Below are 21832 nucleotides of genomic sequence, written 5' to 3' on the forward strand. Positions count from 1 at the left end.
TATCTACCCTCAAAACTTGATCCCCTCTGTGGTTAAAAAACTATGAAATTATTTTATACCAACTAAAATATGCCCTATTGTTTAATGAAACCCCTGCAGTAAGTTGTACTTAGGATAATAATTCAGCAGGGCTCTTTTATCCAGGATTGTAACTTTGTAGTGTGACCCAGAGACATTCATTTAAAATTCATGTTGGAAACCACTCGAATGCAAGCTCATTGCTTACTGTGTGTAACCTGATGAGAATGTTAGAAGGCTACAAAGCAATGCGGTGAACATTTGGGAGTGTTATATCTCTTTCCAAACAATAATTGTGGTAATGCATTGTCATTTAAGGTACTGTTGGCATTAGTGCGAGGAATGTTGGACCTATTTGATGTTTCGCAGATGGTGCAGACATCCAGAAACAGGCATGGATGCTGTTTGAGTGAGGAGACAGGATCAGGGTTCACTGTTTACCATTCGTAACACAGAGTTGAAACATTGTGACGCAGTTAATGCAGCGTTTCATATCAGTTTTGGAGCACCAGGCGCCGTGCTGCTCCACGTCGCTATCTCTAGGATATTCACAGGAAATGAAATCCGTCCCGTCTCCCTGAAAGCACAATTGTGTGTTGTCTCTTTCTCCTCCTCCTTATCTTTGTCCGTTCCTCCTGGTGCTTTTCTCTCCACTGGATATCTTAGGGTATGAGTTTAGTTTGGTCCCTGGCAAGTTGCGTGTTGCTGTCTTTGGACCAAGCTGTTTCCCCTTCCAACAGTCTTCCCTTTGCTCGGCCTATCGGGCTGTTTTCTTATTGCATTGTTATCTTGTAGCTTCTTGCTATAGGTGAAGTTTGTTTGGCGGTCTCAGCTATCCTGGCTTCAGTGGATGAGCACCCTGTCAGTGCATAAGAAGTGATCATATCTGTCCATGTTGTAACACGACTGCTGCACGTACAAAGAAACACACATGAGAAAGTGCACACAAAGGGCAATAGCTAAGACGAGCCCCCATCTACTGCTTTAAACCTTTGTAATGCAATCTGTCCCTCGTGCAGTCTGGTTCTGTGTTGTCTAGTAACTTGTTTTTGGAAGCTGCACAAAAAAAAAGCCAACAGACACATGCCTCTATGGAGCTTCCACGCATTCCCCTCTTTCTACATGTGGCTAGTCTCAGCCATTAATTTATAGCCACAGAAGGTGCCTCACCAGGTGGCCAGACTCCCTCAGGACTACACATGAAATACCTCTGTCTCATCTGTGTTCTCAAACACCACAGAGTAAAACAATCACTCACTCTTTCACTGTCACTTCTCTCTCACATTCTCTGCCTCCTTGTTGAGTGTCCTGTGGCACTCATCTCCCTCACTGCCTCCATTTGTCTTTTTTATTTTGGCCATACTCTCCCATTTCTGCCTTTCATTGCTTCTTAACCAATATATCAGCATAACGGCATTGTCATCTCTTCAAGCCATGCCAATAAAGAAAATGAAATAAACAAAGAGCTGCCTCTGTCTTCTCTCTCCAGGTCAGTTTCTGCTGGAGCAGACTCGTCTTGGGGAGGCTGCAGCGCTGGCAGAGAGAGCTGCAGAGCTGGACAGCTCGGAGTTTGATGTGGTCTTCAGTGCTGCTCACATGCTCAGGTTGGCTCAACTCAACACTTGCAAATAGAGTTTCCCTACTACACAATAAACTGACCTTTCAAGAAACATTGCGTCATTTAGGTTGGTTCTTTACTACTTCCAGTTAATGACCCCCTTTGAAATGTAAATTATATCAGCATAAAAGAATAGTAGGCGGACCCTCGATGGAAATAGCCACCATAAAAGCCATTATGAATTACATACATAAACAGCCGTCCACTCTAAGTTCATCATCTTGATGTTTCAGTCTAGAAGAAACCATTGGAGAATATATACCCTTTCAAGTCTGGCAAGCATGTGCTCGGATGGCATTTAAGCCAAAGAATGTGTGAAAAAGCACTACAAATGTCCTCTACTCACAGCAACTGCAGGGAATATTGGAGCCATGTGGCCTAATTTTATTTCTGTACAAATGTCTGGAAAAGACATTCTTGCTCTCTAGTGTCCCCCTTAAATGCAACCAGGGCTTGACATTAATACCTGAATTTCAGGATTGATGGGTAACACAGTCACTCCCACTTGGCACTTTTTTTTGTTAAGAGTCTCAAAGGCCATCTGGAATAATTGCCATATGACACTACAACCCTTCAACTCCCAGAAGCAGTACCTGGACACCGCGTTTGCTGATTGGTCCATCATGAAGCCTGTTGCTTTGCGTTTCTCATTAGTGACCGATGGCACATGACCCTTTAAACATGACATTCCTGTGGAGAACATGGTAGAGATATGAACCAGAGGAGATATGTGGTGGTACATGATTGGTATGAAAAACATGGAGATTTTGTAAACCCCCGCCCCACCCATGACAGATCATACTGCAGTAATGTGTCAGACTGATTATTTACATTTTAGACTCACTGTGACATAAAATAGCATAGATTAGGATCAGGTTTTAATGAATGTGATAAAGAGCTTCCATTAACTGTACTTAAAGCTTAAGCTGCTCCTCTGATGAAAAAGGTGAGGTAGAAAGCTCGGCTTGTTTCCTGTCTGTTTATTGACTGTGAGTCTTCATACAATGAATACAGTGTTGCTGATCCGTCAAGTAATTTATCAATAAAAGGTGATAATTTTTGACATGGTTGAAATGAAGTTGTGTATTTCTGATTCTTTTTTCACAAAGAGAATGACCTTACATTTCCCCTTACATCTAATAATTCTTTCCAAAACCCTGATCAAAGAAAACAATGACAAAAGAGCTGTGATATCAGTTATGAACTTTAGTGAACTCTTAGACTTCAATCACAGTCTGATGTATATTCACCATCATGTCTGGAACGATGTTTTGTTTTTGTTTTTTACTTTATTACTTTTGGGACAGTCCACATTGGGTTCATGTGTAAAATGATGGGACAGATTAACAATTGACATTTTGTGTACACCACCCTCAAAAAAGTGCCACTATTTAAAATATCTGCTAGATCATACTCCGATGAATGATGACTAAGCTATAAATACCTAGTTTTCATGTGAGCTGCACTCTGAATGATCAGTTCCACAGCTACTTACCAAAGAAATGAATAAAACATAAAACACAGTTTCTGTGATGATTGATTTAAGATGCACCTGTACAGTGCAGCCACCACCCAGTTCCATTCAGTATTTAGTGAGCAAGAACTTCCCCTGTGATGAGACCCAGTGCACTCTGCTACACAGAGGCTAAAGACTGGAAATGAAAGCAGTGTACGACAGTACGTGCTTGATTCCTGATACCTTTGTTAAGGCTGAACTAATCTTTACATGCAATGAATCTTGCTATTCCAATGAAAATGATATCAAATATTGATATACTAACTTTAATGACAGTTATTCCACAGAGTTATGATCAGTAATTTGTATTAGTTCAGTATTCTGAATATTAATTGAATAATTATGTGCTCATTTTTACTCCTCCTTTCCCTCTCTCCTTTCTCTTTAGACAAGCAAATCTAAATGAGGCGGCAGAGAGGCAGTATGAGCGTGCAGCTGTGCTTAGACCTGATGTAAGTACCCTACACTAGTGGGTCTGTTAGCACTTATCATGGAAATATACACACACCTGTAAAATCATCTCGATCCCAACAAGTTCAGGCGCTACTGTCGTCTCCTATGGAACATGTACACTGAGCTTCAGAGGGCTGTTAAATGTCTGTGCGGTGTGATGTCTCTCAGGGTAAGCACATGCAGACTGAGGAGGTTAAGGCAACAATCACTTGAAAGGAAAAGTGTGTGCGTGTGTGTACACTGGTCTGGGAAAGGCAAAGAGTCATAAAAAACCCCTGTGTTTTTAGACAAGATGTCCTGGAGCTTTCTGCAGCCATTTGTCATGTCACTTGGTGACTGTGTCATTCAATCAGAGAGGGTTTGGCTTTCAGCCCTTGGCCCTTCACTGGAGTCTTACATTGCCACAACCTGTACAGTGTTGTTTTCTACCATTTTTATTTTGTCTGACTTACCCCCCACCGATATACACTGCGGTACCCTCAAGTTTTAAAACTGCTCACATTAGTTTATTTTAAATTGTTTTAGCCACTGACACCTAAAGTGGCAAATATGAATCATTTATCACCCAGTTTAACTATTAATTTTAGTATTCAATGCATTCGATCCAGTCCAGGCTCATCACTTTTTGGATACCAAAAAAGTTTTCATGAACGCTTGGTGGTAAATACAGTGTTCAGGTGTGGATTTCAGTTTACATCCTGGCAATTGCACGAGGACCAAATGAGGCCACAAGTGGGAATCACTGTATTATAGCATCTGCCCCTTTTTAGATATTATCTGTTTGTATGTTGTTTAAACCTCAAAAGCTGAGTAAAACTACAGATCCAAACAATGCAAGTAGGGATTATAGTTTATCCTTAAAAAAAAAAAAAGCCACCTCAAAGTCTCAGCCAATATAATTTACAGTTTGGAAGCCTTCATGTGCACATTCGAACTCTCCAGGCTTCTTTTTTCATTTGTCACCAGTAAAGCACCTCCTGTCTGTGACATTTTCCCTGCACACGTCTGCACAGTGAATAACAGTTTCTCAAATATCAGCCTAATCCAATAGCTTTCAGATCATGAAAGATTTAGTGCTCGCTCCGAATGCTACAGCTGAGAGGTGATGATTGTGTGCTGTGAGAAAAAAGTTGGAGATTTTTCCATTTTACACACAGAGGCTGAAATGCTTTATTTACACCGCTGGGACAGCGGTTCCTTTCGAAAAGTAAATCAGTGTGATCGAGCAGAACAGAACGGGCTGTTTACTCACTGTGGAAACGAGCATAACAATGACAACTTCTATGCAGATGGGTAATTAGGGGTTCACACTTAAAGCCAATGTGATAATGGTCCAGTGTAACTCACGGTGCATCATAAAAATACTGTTTATCCAACTTACTTTGAAGTCAAGCACTCACATCCTTTCCTTACTGCGAATTACTGTCAATGTATGGCAGCAAGATTAACTCAACTTCAGAAGGAACCTTCTCTCCTCCCAAAAGTCCTAAATATCACACAACTGTTTATCATGATAAAGGCCACCTCATTTATCTGGCTTAGCGTGTGTCTGCTGCCTGCCAAGATCCTCAGTGGTACAAAATGCACAAGCATTTTTGTTGCAGTATGTGAGGAAAAACACAAACTGAGAAGGGGATGGCAACACTGCAATAATTATTTAATTAAATTTCCAGCATCTTACAGGCTGCAGCTTCTAACGCCGTTTGAAAAGTGAAATGTAAATGTGAAAGAAGCAACAAACGGTTGTGTTTGTGAAGAGAATATTCATGAACTTGTTGCCAAGTTACGAACCACATGTTGAGCGGAGATGATGCATACCTGGGAGCAAGGCCATGTGGGGGGGGGGAGGTACACATGACTTTTAGGACTACACTGGGGTGTGTGTGATTTTATTTTCAGTTATAGCTTTTTCAGCATCGTGTCTATGACTTGGATTTTGTCGATTTCCACGACCGATGTTGCCAGAAGGTTTCACTTAGCAACCTCAAAAGATCATATTTCATTAAATGTGAGTCCTTAAACACCACCTCTAATCGGTTTGTTCGTTTTACTTTAAAAACACTCAGATTAACACTTGCCCACACTCAGTCTGTAGCTCTTTGTTCACAGTGGCACTGTCAAACAACACACATTTGTCTTTGTTCATTCTAACAGCTGTAGTGCTAGATTCATTATGAAATTAATTGATGCATATTTGAATTGTTTAGCGTTAATCCACCATAAACGCTGGCACTTATGTACATAATCATCTCTGACAAATGTAATAGGTTGAAAAAGTTTGTCTAAACTCAAGGTAGATACAGTTGTAACTAATCTTGTAACTCAACACCTCACATCGCTATAACTTTGGTTTCCTTCTCTACTCTTTTGGCCTTCAGTACCCAGCTGCTTTGATGAACCTTGGTGCCATCCTCCACCTGAATGGGAAACTTCCCGAAGCAGAGGCCAACTACCTGCGTGCTCTTCAGCTCAAGCCCGACGATGTCATTACCCAGTCCAACCTGCGCAAGCTTTGGAACATCATGGAGAGGCAGGGGCTCAGGACTAAGCATGGCCTCGGGATGCAGAAGAGCAACCTCTAAACTGAGAGAGTTGCAGTATTTCTACCTAAGTTATGATAGAGATATGGAGTCATCGAGAGAATGAAGCAGGTTGAGAAGTGGCTGGAGGCTAAATGGTCTCTGTATGAGACTGGAAAGTTGATCTCTTTATAGAGTTGTGGCCTATGATGCTTGTGAAAGATAGTTTGAAGCTTGGTTTGGCAGGTTCTGCCTTTCAGTCACCGTCAGTGCTGTACTATGACTCAAACTACCAAAACCAGTGTCACCTTTTATAACGTGACACTCAGTGGTTGAATGATACACGTGCAGAAAACACCGTCCAACAAGTCCAAAAAAGTCCAAAAAGTACCTTGAGACCAAAAGTTTGAAATATCACTAAAACACAAAGTTGGGACATGTTACAGGGTACTTAATGAATGAATTTCTCCAAAATGGTTTTTTAAATAATCATTGATGAGTGAGGGGTGATTAAGGTTACGTCTTTCATGATACAGCCTGTTTGTTTGAAAGGGAAACTTCACTGATTTCCCAAATCAAAGCATGTGAGTGTATTTACTCTAGTACTCCAGGAGTACATAATGCATAGCCAATCACATTCTGTTGTCCAAGTCACTGAAGGCTGCTTGCGACAGGTGCGTTTAAAATGCGTGACCCCAAGAAATCTCCGCAGCGGTGCCAAAGCTTGTACTGAGTCTTCGCGCCTCTTGTGCCAAGCAAGAACTGTTGTCGTGTGTGTGCTGTGTTCGTTGTGTCAGGTGAAGATGTTTCATTTCATGTGATCAAATTTAATTTATTAACATCTTATTTTATGTGAAAATGCCAACACCGTGCCGTTTCACTCTCGCATTAGGCCTCCCTGTCTCATTCCACAACAACCTCCACACTTACAGTAAAATGTTTCTTCTTTCTACAGTATTTTCTTCTTCTCTCTGCTCAGGGACATCGTTGTGATTCCTGTCACAGAGTGGATTTGTGACACAGAGAGAGCTTCTGAAAAATATGTTAAATGTTTTTTATTATTGTGATGTTTGGTTAAATTATAGGAAATGTGTAGCTGTTGTGTTTTGTAAAGAAAAGTGAACCTTTTTCCACAATAAAAACATGATTTTTGCTCGCAGCAGAGTTATGTCATCCAACATAAATTCAACCAGCTAACCTACAGTGAATGCTTATACTGTTCATGTACAGAGCTGACATTGATCTAGTCACCTTATGACATGGGACTGATGGGATCAAAGCTGTGGCTACAGGGGCCAAAGATCCCAAACATACTAAACAGTACAAATACGGCATAGAATCTCCTTTATGGCACAGTAGAAGTTATGTTGCTACAGAAAAGGGAACAGAAGTCCTTGTCCCAAAATCAATTTGGGTTTTTTGGTTAAATGTCTGAACATAGCATAAAAAAAGCTTTTCAATTCCATTCAGAGTTAGAAATTGCTAAACAAGTCAATTTCAGGCTTTATCGTGCTTCCCACAACCTCAATGGGACAAACACTGTTTTAGGGATCAGCTTCTCCTTGGACACATGCTCCTCTTTTCATGGAGGCAGGGCTAAAGGAAACATCTGCATAAGGAAACAGAATGTGACACAACAATGGGTTGGCCTACAAGAAAACCTCACTCCTACACAACTACACACACACATACTCAATACTTTCAGCCCCAATAAGAAGTAAATGTGCATCCTTTGCATTGGTTTACATTGATGCAATTGATGCACCTACAGTAGATGCATCAATATAACAACAGAAATCAGCCAGTCCCAAAACACCACCCACACACAAATCTATAAGATGCTGTTAAAACAGGACAAAGCTTTGCAGCTTGATAGCGAGAAGCAGACAAACGTGACCCTGAACACTTAGATAACGTCCTTAGCTTAATGCTGTTAAAGGCTATGTGACAAAGTGAGCAGGAGATGTACTGTGCAAATGTAGTTCTTTCAAAAGCTTGAAAGGTGAGAGGACGGCATGGTTTGTGGGCAAGTGGGCAACACTGAACAGGTATTTGAACAGAGGCAGTGCTAAGAAGTTCTAAAGAAAGCAAAACATTTGACTTATTTCAAAGAGTTAATGTGAGTGGTGATCTACACTGTGTGCACAATTATTAGGCAAGTTGTATTTTTGCGGATTAGTTTTGTTTTTGTACAACTACAGTGCTCTTGGTCAATGCAAAATGTTAAACCCTCAAATGTGAACATTTAAGTAGTAAAAATGAAGTTTTGGTGTTCTTAAGAGAATATCTACATGTACACCATTATGAGGCAACTATCAGTGGAGCACTTTGATGCATGTGATGGAGCGTTGTCTTGTATAAAAATTAAAGTCTTCCTGAAAGATACAGACTTTTTCCTGTACCACTGCTTAAAGAAAGGGTCTTCTAAAAATTGGCAGTAGGTCTGAGAGTTTGAGTCCATTTTCAACCCGAAAACTAGCTCATGTTTAATGATACCATCCCACACCAGTACCCCACCGCCACATTGCTGGCGTCTGAGTCGAAGTGGAGCCTGACTCAGACGACACGTATCTTGCGACCCTGTTGACTAGTTGCTACAAAACATTTGATGGTTCTGTGATCACGCCCCAATATCTTAGATATTTCATGAGTGCTGCATCCATGTGAAAGACTTTTTACAAGTTTTTTATTTTTATTTTTCAGAGTCAGTGAAATGCCGTTTTGGCCCGTTTTTCCTGAGGAGAAGAATCTGCCTACTAGTTACGGACACCTTGATATAGGGTGTCCTTAGGCCACACCCTCCCTCATTACACAAATACACATCACCTGATGTGCATTATCTCCAATAAGCATTCAAGTTTATACAGCTTGGACTTGGAAATTATGGATAAAATGATGATATGGTCAAAATAATCACTTGCCTAATAATTGTGCACACAGTATAGTTGTCTTCCTGAACTACCCTACAGGTTTTAATCTATTTAACTGAGACTTCCAGGTTTTGTTTGCTGAAAGTGCTAAATCATTTAAAAAGAACTCAAAAAAAAAAAAGTGCACAGTCTCTTTCCCAATAATTAGACACTCACTATGTTGATATCATCTAATCAAGCTGACATCAAAGAGTTTCCAATCAAGCGCCAGACTTTGAGCACACCAAGCTGTAAATATTTAAGAAGAAACCCAGCTTGGCTCACTCATTCACTTGCAGGAACTCACAGCCCCAGTTTCTTGCCTCTGGCTCCACAAAAACCATAAATAAACAGCCATGTACACATGCAGTCAGATGATGATGGGCGGCTGTAGCTCAGTTGGTAAGATAGTTGACCATGGACCACAAGTGTCCTTGGGCAAGACACTGAACCCCAAGTTGCTCCCGGTGGGTCAGGTGTCAGGTGCCATGGGTGTGTGAGTGTATGTGTGAATGGGTGAATGGGAATTAACATTGTAAAGCGCTTTGGATAAAAGTGCTATATAAGTGACCATTTACCATGAAATGTTTCTGATTTTCTGTCTAATGTACCAAAGAAGACACAACATTGCATTATCCTTGGTTGATGAAGTTATCACACATATCTAAAAAACTCTTGATGTTAAGATTCTACAGCTACAGTTTTACAACTATGTAAATCCCAGTTGCCTTGTAAGTGAAAATCTCTGATTAGAACTACGGTAGTGAAAAGAAACACAAAGCTCTATATTTCCCAGATCACGGCACCTTAACACCCAGTGAGGAAGTCATCTGATAACCTTTTCTTGTTCCTGCCTTTGGGGTTGATCACACCACTGGGAGTGGTGCCAAGGGCAAAACGGTTAAATGTTGCTTGTGACAACAACGACCTCTGCTGGCGGTTTTGTTTTAGTGACGCTTCTTTTTCTTGAACTGATTTAGAGAAGATATTCATTTTTTGGTGAGAATTCACCTTTTAGTGAACTCCTCTTTATATTTTCCGTTCTCTTCTTTATATTTTAATTACTACTATATATATATATATATATATATATATATATATATATATATATATATATATATAATTTTTTTTTTGGTTGGTTGGTTGGTTGGGTTTTTTTATATATATTTTACAATGAACCTTAATATTTTATGCAAAGTACACCCCAGATATCAAGGGAATATATACCCAGATATAAAAATGGAAGAACCTGCCACATTTTGAAAGTCTGCAATCAGCAGTTCAATGGCGTTAAAGGCTTTAAATCTCCAGTAATGACACAAATGATATAAAAAAACACAGACTCTGATTTGGTTCTGTTTGGAACCGTATTTATTCAGTTTCAAGATAAAAAAATAAATCTGCAAAACGTGGTCCTAAATTAATTGTTGTAAACATTATCTTTTTTAAGACAAAAGTCAAACTGCAATGAGGCATTTTATATTAACTAAACCAGTAAAATCTACAGGACTACTTCCTATTTTTTTTAAACATCTAAACCTGTGTATACTCTAACGTGGGCCCCAGCTTCTTATGTAGTACAGTTTTTCTAGAAAAAAAAGATGCTGTACAAGCTGAAAAGACCGACATAGATGTGACGATAATCTACATAATCCAGATGCTTTCTTGACGTTACCTGTACTCAATCAAATACTCTGGATATATTTGATTTGAATCAAAAATAATAAAAATATTTGGATGGTTGATATCATCCACACAACTGTCGTGAGAGTTTTCAGAACTTCCATGATCCGGTTTTTGGAAACGGCTTTGTCCAACGACTGGTTTTCCAATCATCACGCGCGCCAGAAATATGACTTTAGTCCCTTTTAAGAGTACACCTCCCAGTGTGTCCCCACTGTTTGTGCTGCTCTTGCTGTATTTGTCCGCAGCTGATGCATGTCTTGCAAAATACACTCCTAAATAAAAACAGACACATGAGCTGAATGAATGTTTTGACATATACAGTACCCTCTTTATAATAATCATAATTTCAGTCACCTTTGCCAAATATGTGCCCATGTTGTCCAGCAAGCCGTACATCAAAGTTGTACTTGCAGATAGTATCAACATTTGTGATATCAGTCCCATGAAAAAGTCTTCTCTCTTGAATTTCTTGGACTCCTTTAATCCTCATTAGCTGTTTCTTCTTCCTTTGACACATAGAAAAGGACACATTTTGGTAACAAAGGAAACAGAAAATGAAGGGAAGGCAGAGAACTAATGAAGACAGTCTTACCTACAGTACAATTCCCAAAGGTCCAAGTTCTGTATCCTTCTGATTGATACAAAAGGTCTGTCCAACAACCCTTCATCCTTCACATAGCCCACCACAGTCCTATATTCTGGGGTGAGTTCATTCAGAGGGATCAACTGTAAAATTAATTGATAATCAGTATCTGTAGTTTTTATGAACCTAAATATACTGAAATTAAAAGCCGGGCTTGTTAATTGGTTCTTTCTGTTCTTTTTTCCATGCGAGCTGCTAAAATTTCAAAACGATAAGAAAAGTGTCTCGACACAGTGCACGAGTCGGTTTAGATTCTGCCGTGAGGGCCGTATCCTTGAAAAAACACACACCGATGAAGCGGCTGAAACCCTTCATCAAGAAGTTGGAGTCACCGGCCACCACACTTCCACTGCCTGCATCAAGCCACAGAGGCTCAGATACAGTAATACAGTAGTAGATACAATTTGCAAGTATGTAGGCTTCTTCGAAAACTTTGCATACAAGCTCAGGGATGGACTTTTTGTGGTCCCTCTTGGTGGTAGTCATAAGCATGCCAGCATTCAAATCTGAGCACATGCACAGTACGTCTTTGCTACCATTTCTGCTTGCCCCTTGCAGGTTGTATGGCACCTGTTTATCAGTCCACACAGCCCCCTGTCATCGTCATGTGTCATGAGTGATAAAGCTGTCACACAATGCAGGAACCAGAAGAAGCCACTCAGCAAAGTTAGCAACATGAACAGCGGGAGCCACAGAGAACGTCAAGCACGCGTACAATGACACTGTGTGTCATCATAAAAAAACAAGAAAATAAATAAATATGCTTTTCTTATGTGTGACACTGCGTTTTCCTCTGTTTTGTGGTCAGAATGATGTGCTCTAAGTGCTGTGCTCTAAGTTCTTTGGGCAGTTAAAATTAAGCAACAGATGTTTTACAATTTTTATTAAATGGTTAAATGGTGTTAGTGGAAAAACTACACAATATGGAAGTTTATTATTCAAAGTGACATTAAATATCTTTATTAATGACTGGAGAGACGTTCATTTAAAACATCACAAGGTAAAACACAATTATATTTTACATGATTTGTCTGAAAAGAGAGAACCCACTTCTGTTGGTAATTTGGCTAAGTGGATAAGAAATACGAGTCAAAGCTTAAAATTTTTTTGCATTTTTAAATAATGTAGCTTAGAGTTTTTAATATACAAATGATTTTACATCCAGATTGTTGGTAAAACCCAAATGATCTTTTTAAAAAAGGCATGAGAGTCTTCCAAGATCTCTGACATCTATCGAAAGATAAATATCCAGTTACACAACACATGTTTGTCCTGTTTGCTGCCAACAGTTACATTTTGCTGTTAGTATTATTTTTACTACGCTACCTTGGAGATGAGAGAAATGAAGGCACATAATATGTAGGAATCTGAAATAATGTAAATGTCAACCATTTAGTGATTGGGCACTAACTCTGGTGATTCTAGATGCAGAGAGAAGAGAAAAGGGCTTCAAAGAAGAACTGCAAGCAGGAAAAATGGTGGGGAAGAATTTGCATTGCATCGCTAAAAAACAAAGAACTATGTTATCAATGCAAACAAAATACAAGACTGTCTAAATATAACGTGGCTAAATTGTTGTGTGTGACAAGCTCCTGAAACACTTCACAAATGTTTTATCTGTCATACCCACCTGATATGGACACTTAGCATCAATATGTTCCCAGTAGACCGGAGCAGAAGTGAAGCAGGAACAACTGCAGGAGGAAGGAGTAAAGAGTTTCTATTTTCATTACACTTTCACTTTCATTTTGCTAGAAATCATACTGAAAAACGACCCACTGCTGTAAGTGCGAATGATTCATTGTATTTGCACAATTTAAACCTCATTTTACCTTCTCTCAATGTTGAAGCCCCTTCGGATTCTTCTTTGCCTTCTTGGTATGAGGTCAGTCTGTAACATTGCTGAACAGGTAAATCCCATCAGCAAAGTCATTTACAGATAAGCAAGAACTTCCAGTGAAAAAGAAAAACACTCAAATACCTGAGAAATCAATTTTGCTGTGACCGTTTGATGAAGATGTACTTAAAACTGCTTTGGAGTTTTTCCGATAGTACTTGTCAATATAATCACTCGTAAAGGGGTTGTCGGGGTCATCCTGCGGGGGTGTGGGGGGGTGGGGGTGGGGGGGTGGGGGGGGGGGGTGGGGGGGTGGGGGGGGAGACAAGGTAACAGAAGCTCAGCTGTACTGCTTTACTTTTTGCCATTTAAAAAATATTTGAAACACTTTACCTCAAATTTGTGCCAATGTCCACAGTCTGCTAGGTAATACCACCACCACGGGGTGTCCGACGTGTCCATTAATTCCTCATCTTCATTACTCCACATTGTTCTGAAAGAGAGAATCGAAAATTTACCAGCAGTTTAATAAATAAGAGTGACTCTTGTCTCTTTGATTTGCTCTAATGGCTGTTTAAGTTGTCATAGGCTGTGCAGTCATTTAGAGTCACGCCTCTGAAGTAGGCCGGCTTAGGAGGATGAGGGCACATGACAGCTGTCAAAATAAAAAAAACTTGTCATTATGATTCTCCCCTGAAAGATCTACAAGATGATGTGTGTAATGAAAAGTTTATTCTTTTTGAAATGTGCAAATTACAGACACACACATATCACACATCCCAGTCATACAGCTGTAACAGTCTGCATTTGTCTGCACTTAGGTCCAGGTCCAGTCTTGTACAGTTGCACCACCTTGTGCCAAACTTACAGTAATACAAAATCACACTATGCATTTAACAACTTCACACAGCAAAGCAACAACAGTTTGCGTGGTTCATCTTCATTACAGTACTATACATGTGCTGGTTACATTCATTTTTTGATAAATTTAGCAAGGTAGAGATGTCACACGCAGATGTGATTCTAAAACTGATTCTGGTTGGGAATGAACTTCATTCATTCGGCCTCGCCTGTCAGTGACTGCAGTAAGAGGTTTGGAGCAAAGGAACAGAAACGTATTGCTCAAGAATGACGAGAGAACGCGACATCACAACTTTATGTCATTGTGACACAATCATAAAAACCTTTCATTGAAAGGGGGGAACTGCATGGTTGACGCATGGTTAAAAAAAAACTCAGAGGTAGAAGCGTTTTCATGAATAAAAACATAAATATTCCACGCCCACATAACTTATTGTCCTAAGTACACACAGATGTGGATGCTATTGAACGAGGTGCGAAATGAGTGGTGTGGTGGTTTTTGGTTTTGTCATTTGGAATTATGTCAACTTGACTTATAAGTAAGCTCAAGCGTGGCATTGTGAATGAACAAAGGGTTGTGGCTGATGGCAGGACATCACCCATATTCTACAGGCTACACCAAGTACTGACCGAGCAAGCACACCTTCTGTGTTTGATACAAAATGGCCACAAAAGTCAATCATGATCCTCGGACGTGACAGAAATAATCCAACCACATGGTCCTGTTTTAGAATATTCAGTACAGAATACAAACTGTACACAAAGTCTCTATTGTCTTCTTGACTTCCATAGTTCCCTAAAGGCACTTTGGATAATCCATGCTCCATTGAAGCACTGGGTCGGACTGAAAGGAAAAGCACATGTCCCTTAAACCGCATCTTCTTCCAATTTCATCCTGTCATCTGATTCTGTATCTTAAATATTTCCATGTTTGAGATCATCTTCCTGTTAGGCATCAGTAGAACTCAATCAGATACTCTGGGTAAATCTGATTGCTGTCAAAAATGACATAAATCTTCGGGTTGGCCATATCATCCACACAGCTATCATAAAAGTTAGTGAAGCTGGCATCCTTGGAGGGGGGTCTGCAGTACATGGGATGACCGACTGTGTATTCACCAACGAGCACTCTGGCCAGGAACATTGTCTTGTAGTGTGGTTCACTGGCAAATATTGGTGGGGCAAGTCCGTGTCTCTGCAAGGTTGTGTTGTGCTTCCCTGTGGTGTGACAGAATTTACTGGAGTATTTGGCATCCCGGGCAAAGTAGCTCCCTGAAAGAGAGAGACATTTTTAAAAACCAACAAGAGCAGCGTAGTAAATGGTTTTGTGATGTTGCGCCACAACCCAGAGGGATCTACCTTTGCCGTAGACATCGCCGTGGCTTCCTGTCAGCCTCCAGTCGAAGTTAAATGTACATATAGCTTGTATGTTGCTGTGTCCTGTGCCATGAAACAGCATTCGCTCTTCAATATCCAATGTGCGCTTGACTTTTCGCAACTGTGTTTTCTTCCTTAGAAGACGACACAACACAGAGCACTGATCATCACTTTGTCACTAGATGAGTGTATCTTGAAGGTACAAGGGGCAAAAGGGGATGTGCTCAAAACTACCGCATGGCGGACTTTCATGGACAGAGACAAACTCATCAAAGCTAAATCAACTGTAAACCACAAAGAACTCTTTAGTCACACAACAATAAAGCCATGATCTACCTGCAGAAGAACTCCCATAAGTCCAGGTTCTGAATCCTTTGGATGGATTTGATTGGATGGTCCATAGTCCTTTCATAGAGTCTTGCAACTTCTTTAAATTCGTATGTGTCTCTGCCAAGCTGGATTAGCTGCAAAAGCACAATCGCAGATGGATAAAAAATGTCATACTCATTTCAGTCTATTTCTGATTTCCTCAAATTTGGCATTAGACTTCTAAACTACAAAAAACAAAACATATTTTGAATGGTAACTATTGAAACAAAAATCACATATTAGAAATTAACTTGAAAGTGTAGAAGCTGCTGTCCTCGGCACACGGAGGACACACAGGGTGATTCAGGCCAGCGTCTGTCTTTCTTGCTTCTTACACACACACATGCATTTTTCTGCTGAGGAAAGTTGACTCTGTATTCTGCCTGTCTATCATCAACTCTAATAATTACACTGTAATAATTAATTATTGCTCAATTGGACTGAATTGATTTGTCTGTGGGTTAACTCTAGGAGCCACATTTGAAGTCTTGACATTTTGGAGCTGTTCTAGGCTCAGACAGATTTCACTGTGGCCACTGAAAAGGTGGGGTTTTTAGCTTTTTATAGAAATTGAAATGATCTGGGCTCGGGGACGTTGCTGCACGAAGTCGGTAAGACCAACTTATCCGAAATAGTCAATTTGGCCATCCTGCAAGTATTTGTGTGGAGGAAACAGATGAGCTATGTGGTGTCTGCGGCTAACACTGCCACTCACTAACACTGATGTTACTAACAATGCTATAAATAATTAACTGGATGTGATTGTCTTGTTTTTATAATAACTGTATAATTGGTGCAGCCTATTGGATTCTAAAGTGCATAAGGTGGCAGATGAAGGCTTGAGCTGAGCAAAATTATGGGCTATAAATAAATGCTCACATAATTAGAGTCGAATCACTGACCTATGCAGGTTGGAATTGATGGGAATTGATGAAATGTTGGATTTACCCAAAATCTATTTAAAGACATTAAAGCTTCCAGGTTGAAGACCCACGGGTATAAGTGACATACCTGATCAGATTGTGGTTTTTTTGAGACATATGAATATGAACAAGAGTGCAGTGAGATGCACGAGCAGGAGGATGAAGGAAAAAAGTTTAGAGCAGACGGTGGAGGAGAGAACATGGAGCAACGTATCCTAAAGGTGGACTGCTCGGGTCTGCTGACCCTGGCTTGGTGTCAACCCCTGACAAATTCAAAAAACCTGAGGTGGGATGTGAACAATGAATAGCCAAGCCAAACTCCTTAAGTCCGTGCTGAAGTATCTGACATCACAACAACCTGAGCGGGTGGACCACACTTCTCCTGGGAAAAAGAGACAGTAAATCATGTTGTGCTGGATCTCGTGAGTGAACAACAGAGGTACAGGTGACACTATTTTCAAGCCAGGGTGAAGAACCAATGCTGACATGAAATAATGGTATGTACACCAACTGTGAGAGACATTCTGGGGCTAATCCCCTTTCCCTTTTCTCATCCTTGGATGAGAAATAAAAAACCTGTTTAATTACCAGTAATAACATTGGATTAAATGCCTGTGAATTTCCTTGGACGAGATGATTTGTGTAAACTGGAATACGATGCTGCACCGCCAAGCGACTGTGACAAAAGATGAGGCAAAGGTGGATTTGTTTACTTGGATGACATTTTTATGAACATAGCTAAAGGTATGGAGGGACTTTATAAGAGCTAATTTCCCAGAGGAATCACTCCCTGCGTGCCCACCTTATAGCACTCTCAAATATTTTAAGACTGACTAGCTCTGACTCTCCCAGACTATGAGAAACCATTTCTGTTGTATGACCTAAGAATGTATCTTAATTCAATTAGCTAATCACATGGAATTCAGGACGACTTTACACTGGTGAGGCTCTAGTTTTTAGGAGAACAGAAGGACATGATGAAGAGTCTGAGACTGAGGCGTCAGAGTGAAGCAGAGTGAGCTGGTCGAGGGACAACGGACTCTGACATCACTTATTCATGTGACACACAAATTACATATAAATAAATCAGATTATACAGATTAAATACAGCAAGACCAAGATTGTCTATGGTTTATTACATTATGTGCCGAATTTTTATGATTTATATTTTTGTTTTGCAATCAGGTTCACTGCAAGCCATGGGAGGTGGTCGTTCACACGGAGTCCATGGAGGTGTTTTTTCCTGCAATCAGCATCTTCTTTTTTTGATTTCTGTGTTTCCTGTCTGGGTACGTTCAGGAACTTTCCCTTTAACGGGGTTTTTTTCCTGAACTTGCAGTGAAGTGAAATATAAAAGGAAATGATGTGAATATAACTGTCATGTAAAGAAAATGACCCATTTATATTGAAGCGAGTTTGAAAACTGTGAGTAACTACAAACGTTTGGAGATGGATGTACGGCAAGAGAGTTGTCTGAAGAACTTAAATCAGAATTTCAGTTTTTGCTATAAGGAAATACTTTGTTATTGATAAGTTTAATTCAGGGATTCTTAATCTGTAATGAGAGACTGATTATAATTTCAATTTTAAATATTGCAAAAATTATATTCACTATTTGATTCATGTAAACATGTTTATGTTTATGGTTGTTTGTTTGCTTTGATGTGTTCCACAGTCTACAAGACTACGAGAGGAGGGACTGTATTGGTCAGAGATTACATTCAAGACTAAAACATATGAGATAATATGTTAATTATAAATAATCTATAATGTGATATATAATATGTAACTTGTATTACTTATGGACTATAGAGCACTGCTCTTTGCTTTACTTTTGTAAACTGTGTACTTGATTGAGTAAGGTATGTGTGTGTGTTGGAGAAGACAGGAAGAAGACGGGACAGTATGACCTGGCTTAAGTCATCGAATCAAGCACTTTTCAGAACATTAAATGGGAAACAAAACATGGGATGAATTCTTTGGCAAGAACTGGGTAAAATCCCTGGAAGATAAAATTCCTGACAAGTGTTGCTAGGTAGGAGGATGCCGGAACAGAGCCAGAGAAGGAATGGGGTAGTAGAAGTTGGACAATGGACTGACAGTGGGTTAACTCTAGCGACCACATTCTAAATGTGAATAAACTGTTACTGATTGGTTGTATGTGCGTAAATTTATAAATATATAGAAATCAAATCAGCGCAAATGCAAAGCTAGTCTCATTGTTTCTTTTGGAAAAGCTAAACTTCGTTAAATCCTCAATCCTCATCCTCACTGTTTGCCGTTATGAGCCATAAAAATCAAATAAAAGTCTGACCCTACCCAGCTTCAACAATGGACGTGAACCCGTGTGTTACTATACTCACCTGATAAGGCTCATCTGTGTTGATTCTCTCCCAATGACAAGGAACAGGCAAAGCAAGATTATCGCAAATAAACCTGAAACAATAGGTCAAAGGAGGCTGTTATAGTTGTTGCTGCACCACTATCATTAAGTGCTTTTCTAATTGAGAAATCATCTTCATCCTATTCTTTGCTTTTTGTAAAAATAAATAAATAAATAAATTCAGGGTCATCAGCAGTGCAGCTTTCTGCAGAACTGGTATGTTTGTCCTTGAAACTGACCTTTCATTTAAAGTATGGTCTTTTTACTCATAACCTAATCCTGCTTTATTTACATTTTATCTCTTCTCTGCTAGCAAAGAGACGAACAGAGGACAAAAGATTATCTGAATGTTGCACTAGTTCCTACCTGAAGCCAGTTGCAGAGTGGAGGGAACGTTTGATTGGCCGCTGCTTCCCTGTCGTAACGTTGATCTGTCGCATAACTGTTAAAGAATTATATGAAGATTGAGGCTACAGGGGCCTGTATTCATGTGCAATTTCTAAAACGGTTTTGGCTGATCACAATGTTTGCTTTCTGTTTTGCTCAATAGTGTTTGCTCTGCTTTATTCTTAATTGTAATCTTTTCTCCTGTTTCTCATCTAATATGTTGTATTTGGGAAGCTTACCTCAAGACACATTCTTTGTACACTTGCAAACCTGGCTAACAAACAGAATTAAACAAATTCTAAATTTACATTTTGTAATTTATTTTAACCAGAATTGTTAGATCACTTAGTTTTCCCTGTCCGATTACGTGGGTCATGTTAAACTTCAAGCTGGTCTTTCACTATCATACCTGAAAAGTCCAGCCTGTACGTATACTTGGCCGTGTAGAATTCCATGACTCCTCGCTGATTTCTGCTGTAGCACTGCTCAATCTGAGCGCTGGTCACAGAGCAGGCTGCACTGGGATCAATCTGATTAAAATCAAGAAAAAGTAATTGAGTCTATTGAAAATTAAAATGACCATTCATTAATCGTTTAGTTAGTGGACAGAAATGTAAGTAACAGTATTCTCTCACGCACACATTTCTTAATTACTGCTGCTTTGATATGTCTGTCAGACGAGTAATTTCACGTGTCAATTAGGATGAAGAAAACATTTTTCTCTATTTAGACTTTCATCTAAGAAATATATAATGAATCAATAATTGTCAGTTGCAGTCCTTGTCTTACATTTGGCCTGGCAAACACTGATTATTTTCATTATCAATTAACTAACTACTTATTTTCCTAGTATACAACATTCTGTAAAATACCACCTAATTGTGGAAAAGTGCCCATTGCAATATCCTAGAGCACAATAAGTCATCATTAAATGTTTTGTATTCTCATACAAAGAAATAATTATTTTACAGTGAAGAACCATTGATTCTTGGGGTTGACAACCTGCAACCATCAAGTGCTTGACATTTATACTTGGAATATAACTTAAGAGACTAATCTACTCACACAATAGTTTAGATTATTTTATATTGGTGGACTTATCATTTCCATTTGCAGCTCAACCAATGTTTAACCGTGTGGAGAGTTTAGGGGAGGGATGGAAACGGACAATGCAACGGGAAACATGGTTTGGAATAATATTGTAGGCTATTGATTAGTAGTAATCAACAAATGTCAAAGTGTTTAGTTGACACGCCGTCCTGTAACGTTAATCTTGTAAACGATCACCGATAGAGGGGCACAATGAGGGGAAAACTGTATTAAAAAGTGTTCAGCATAGTGTAAAGTTACCATGTGAACTACCTCAAACATATGCCACACTCCGCATTCAGCCAAGTAGAACCAGCACCAGTTCGGCTCTGAGGTGTCCATCTCCTCAACTTCAGTGGACTCCTCCTCGGAGGATCTGATGGCTAACATTGCTAAATCTGAAATTAATATAGTGGAAACACGCGAATACCGGTGGCCAAGTAAATAAGTGACAAGGGCGAGAAGATGGTTTTTTTATTCGTCAAACAAACCTAACGTTAAGGACATGTTTATGCCATGTTAATAAAAGCATATCATCCTGTAGACAAACTCAAATACCAAAGGAAATTGGCATTTTGAGCTAGCTATCATTAGCTGCCGCACCCGACTCTTCTCAAATCTACGGGTGTCTTACCAGCCAGCTTGTCCCTAACCGAGTCCCCCCTCCGTTATCGGGGTATAATTCTTTCTTGTATTATTGATAAAGCACCAGAAAAAAATCACAGATTCGTGCAAGAATAGATCACTAACTACATTACAAATTTTTCCTCTTATCCGTTGATAACCAAACCTGGATGACAGAGAGTCTTCACCGACATGTTGTTTACTTTTATTTCCGGCTTTCCACGCACTGTACGTCAATGCGTCAGCGCGAACTCCTCCCATGAGAAATTGGTCACTTCTGCCCTGAGTTGGTTCACACAGGCACACAACTTGACCAGGATTACAGTAGTATTGAATATTACAGGCTGTGTGCGCAGACATACACACCTAGTATACATTGCCTATGCTTAGAAAAAGTGTGATAGCCCCTAGCAGTGCACCTGGGCCATAGAAAGACGATTAAACTCGTCCACATGTTTTAACTTGCAATTCAAACAGGTTTTCTGGGTTACAGGGACAAATGCCAGTCAACAAAAACGGCTGGTGTAAAGTAAATCATTGTGATTCTTATATCACTACTGCATTTTATTTTTTAAACAACGGTCAGACATAATTTACGCCATTTTACGTAACTATTCAAC

At 39.7% G+C, this 21832-nt stretch overlaps 3 protein-coding genes across 4 annotated transcripts in view; 1 reads left to right on the top strand and 2 right to left on the bottom strand.

The window, feature by feature from the left end:
- Positions 1–7280, top strand: part of tmtc2a (transmembrane O-mannosyltransferase targeting cadherins 2a) — a 51872-nt gene extending 44592 nt beyond the window's left edge. For both annotated transcript variants that reach the window (XM_067490738.1, XM_067490739.1), the window contains exons 10-12: positions 1508–1622; positions 3541–3604; positions 5984–7280. In XM_067490738.1, coding sequence (XP_067346839.1) covers positions 1508–1622; positions 3541–3604; positions 5984–6187 — 383 coding nt within the window. In that variant the 3' untranslated portion in view covers positions 6188–7280. The remainder of the gene's footprint in view (positions 1–1507; positions 1623–3540; positions 3605–5983) is intronic.
- A 3102-nt stretch (positions 7281–10382) lies between these two features.
- LOC137106747 (protein mono-ADP-ribosyltransferase PARP11) lies at positions 10383–13833 on the bottom strand. The gene is made up of 7 exons (XM_067490496.1): positions 13593–13833; positions 13344–13458; positions 13195–13264; positions 12993–13056; positions 11312–11445; positions 11074–11225; positions 10383–10991 (listed from the first exon to the last, which is right to left on the bottom strand). The coding sequence occupies exons 1-7, from the start codon at positions 13686–13688 to the stop codon at positions 10705–10707; spliced, it is 918 nt and encodes a 305-aa protein (XP_067346597.1). The 5' UTR covers positions 13689–13833; the 3' UTR covers positions 10383–10704.
- A 79-nt stretch (positions 13834–13912) lies between these two features.
- LOC137106746 (protein mono-ADP-ribosyltransferase PARP11-like) lies at positions 13913–21442 on the bottom strand. Its single transcript, XM_067490495.1, has 7 exons — positions 20862–21442; positions 19909–20029; positions 19479–19554; positions 19093–19165; positions 15774–15901; positions 15420–15571; positions 13913–15332 (listed from the first exon to the last, which is right to left on the bottom strand). Exons 1-7 carry the CDS (start codon positions 20976–20978, stop codon positions 15016–15018), a joined length of 984 nt encoding a protein of 327 aa, XP_067346596.1. The 5' UTR covers positions 20979–21442; the 3' UTR covers positions 13913–15015.
- Positions 21443–21832: the final 390 nt, after the last annotated feature.

This window comes from Channa argus, chromosome 21 (genome assembly GCF_033026475.1).
Source record: "Channa argus isolate prfri chromosome 21, Channa argus male v1.0, whole genome shotgun sequence".
In the NCBI taxonomy this organism is placed as follows: Eukaryota; Metazoa; Chordata; class Actinopteri; order Anabantiformes; family Channidae; genus Channa; species Channa argus.

Coding starts and splice junctions, on each gene's coding strand:
- LOC137106747 (XM_067490496.1), bottom strand. CDS start 13,688: ATGTGGAGTAATGAAGATGAGGAATTAATGGACACGTCGGACACCCCG. Junction 11,446..12,992: donor ATGCTAAGTGTCCATATCAG/GTGGGTATGACA, acceptor TTAATTTTACAG/TTGATCCCTCTGAATGAACT. Junction 10,992..11,073: donor TGGGCACATATTTGGCAAAG/GTGACTGAAATT, acceptor GTTTTTATTTAG/GAGTGTATTTTGCAAGACAT.
- LOC137106746 (XM_067490495.1), bottom strand. CDS start 20,978: ATGTTAGCCATCAGATCCTCCGAGGAGGAGTCCACTGAAGTTGAGGAG. Junction 19,555..19,908: donor GTACAGGCTGGACTTTTCAG/GTATGATAGTGA, acceptor ATTCTTTAACAG/TTATGCGACAGATCAACGTT. Junction 19,166..19,478: donor CACTCTGCAACTGGCTTCAG/GTAGGAACTAGT, acceptor CTATTGTTTCAG/GTTTATTTGCGATAATCTTG.